The 2,500-nt window shown below is 37.0% G+C and overlaps 1 protein-coding gene across 5 annotated transcripts in view; it reads right to left on the bottom strand.

Moving 5' to 3' along the window:
• The window catches only part of LOC137999837 (uncharacterized), a 171,159-nt gene that overhangs the window by 5,544 nt on the left and 163,115 nt on the right, over positions 1-2,500 (bottom strand). For 3 of the 5 annotated variants that reach the window (XM_068845785.1, XM_068845777.1, XM_068845812.1), the window contains one exon: positions 786-1,007. The exons of the other annotated variants lie outside the window; for them this stretch is intronic. In XM_068845785.1, coding sequence (XP_068701886.1) covers positions 786-1,007 — 222 coding nt within the window. The remainder of the gene's footprint in view (positions 1-785; positions 1,008-2,500) is intronic. 5 annotated transcript variants of the gene reach the window in all.

Raw genomic sequence — 2,500 nt, 5'->3', positions numbered from 1 at the left:
CCAAGAGAGGTTAAGAGGATCTGGAAATCAACAACAAATGTGGTGCCAGTGATAGTGGTCGGTACTCCTCGGATCGGCACATATCCTCAGAAAAGTGCTGGAAGTCTGAGGTCTCGGGATGAGGCTTCACTGGATATTTCTCCCCAGGGAAAAACCCTGTGCTTAATTCTACATAATAATAATAATAATAATAATAATAATAATAATAATAATAATAATAATAATCATAATCATAATCATAATCATAATCATAATGACGACGAATACGACAACAATCTATCTTGTGGGATATGCTCTCGTATGCGTTTCATATGCTCATATGCTTAAGACTGAAGCATTTTGAATTACACATGATGATTGAATAATCCTTACGTTCTGGTAGAAGGCAATCAGACATCTATGTACGGAGCATTGTGAATTTGAATTTAGAAACACCGAAGACAAATCAGCCGGTGGAGTGAGCAGAATTTAAACCCAGCAAAACCGCATGCAAATTCACCGCCATCAACACTGGACCACATTTCCAGCCCACGAAATGATGCAACAAATTTTTACAGCCATTTTGCAGTTACCTTTTAATCCCCAATCCTTTATAGCTAATTACTGAGGTTTACAGCACTATACCCAGTTATCTATAATGGGTGAGTTTCTGTTGACGTCATTTTTGCAATTAAATGCCATTAGCACATAAGTTTCCCGTTTAAAATTTAACACACTACAGTAAAGCATTTCAAAATATCAACGATGACGTTTTTTTTAAGAATTCAATCTAATCTTGTAATTACCGCGGCATTCTCCCTGTGACTTGACCTTTATCATCATTCCTTGACTGCAGGCAGAAACTTTCATCTGACATTCATTACCGTATGTACGTCCATCGGTTCCACACACTGGCATGAAGATTTTTGGGCAAATTTGTGGGCAAGCGCACTCACGCTCGCCAGCGTCAGAAATACTGCAGATAGCATATGGATCTGGGCAAGGATCTAACTCACATGCATCCAATGCTGAAAATACAAGGCCGTCATTGTTAATCTAAGACAGTTGTGCAGTTATTAGTGCATACAAATAACACAATTAAACGGTAGGGAACTTAACGAAGCCTACTGAAATAACTTTATTAGCGGTTTTCGTGTCTAAATCACTTTCGAGTAAGAGCTATAAAGTTCTGGATAGTAGCAGGGATAACGATATTTATGAAACAACACAACACTTTTTAAATTTAAAACATGTTTCGACAGAAACTTCTGTCATCTTCAGTTTAAATTACAAAGTACAGAGTTGAATATATAGTGTGAACCGAAATGCTAATTAGCTGTAAGGAAACAATGACAATGTAAGAGACAATGACAATGTAAGAGATTACAAAGAAAGTTTTAAATTAACATGATAAAGCTGATGATTATGTGTAGGTTTCTCCCATTGAATATGAATGGCTTCTTTTTCCCATTGAATATGAATGGCTTCCTCGCACGTCTTCAAGCATCTACAGAATTGTGAGCATTGCCGCACTTTGTGCTCTAATGATTGTTTTAGCATCCTAGATCACGCTTCTACCACCTTCCAACTATTCAATGGGAGAAACCTACACTTAATCATCAGCTTTATCATGTTGATTTAAAACTTTCTTTGTAATCTTTTACATTGTCATGTTTTCTTACAGCTAATTAGCATTTTGGTCGCACTATATATTCAACTCTGTACTTTGTGATTTAAACTGAAGATGACAGAAGTTTCTGTCGAAACATGTTTTTAAATTTAAAATATAGCTATAAAGTTGATTTGGATTAAATTCGCAAAGCAAACTCACTGTAACACATTGGTGGAATCAACCCTACCCTCCAAATACGTATCACCTGTTAAAACTTGAGATGATTATCGCAGTTATAAGCGATACTATAGTAGCAGCGACATGAAAGCCTGGAAAATGTATTAACATTTGTCAGAACTAAACTGTAAGTGGCAGATTCCTATTAATTGAAGTTATGATCCTCGTAGCTATGGGCGCAATTTTAGCAGTTGCATAGAGAAGCCTGAAAAATTGAAGACTTCAACGGGGTTTGAACATGTGACCTGGTGACACCGGTGCGACGCTCTAACAAACTGACCTATGAACCCCCTGATTTTGGGAAATGGTCATTTGTGGGTTCTAATTTTCCCGTGAGGAATGGATCAATGAACGATGTATGAAATGAATCATATACTGAAATGCGGATATGAAATCAAGTGAATCCATGATCCCCTGGAAAATTATAACCCAAAAATGACCAGCTTCCAACGTCAGTGGCTTCATAGCTCAGTAGGTTAGAGCGTCGCACCGGTGTTGCGAGGTAGGCCTAGACACAAAAAGCCGGATTATTTTAGAATTTTAAGAGCATCAGGAGATTATTAGAAAGTTTGAGGATTGTTAGAAAAAAAGTGGGATTTGTGGGAGATTTTAAAATGATTTTGAAGAAAAAATGTTGCATTTTCTTTGCCGCTTTATTTAAAGTTCCTATGA

The sequence above is a fragment of the Montipora foliosa genome, chromosome 1, assembly GCF_036669935.1.
Source record: "Montipora foliosa isolate CH-2021 chromosome 1, ASM3666993v2, whole genome shotgun sequence".
Taxonomy (NCBI): domain Eukaryota; kingdom Metazoa; phylum Cnidaria; class Anthozoa; order Scleractinia; family Acroporidae; genus Montipora; species Montipora foliosa.
Note: the sequence above shows the minus strand (reverse complement) of the source record. Positions and strands in the feature narration are given on the sequence as shown.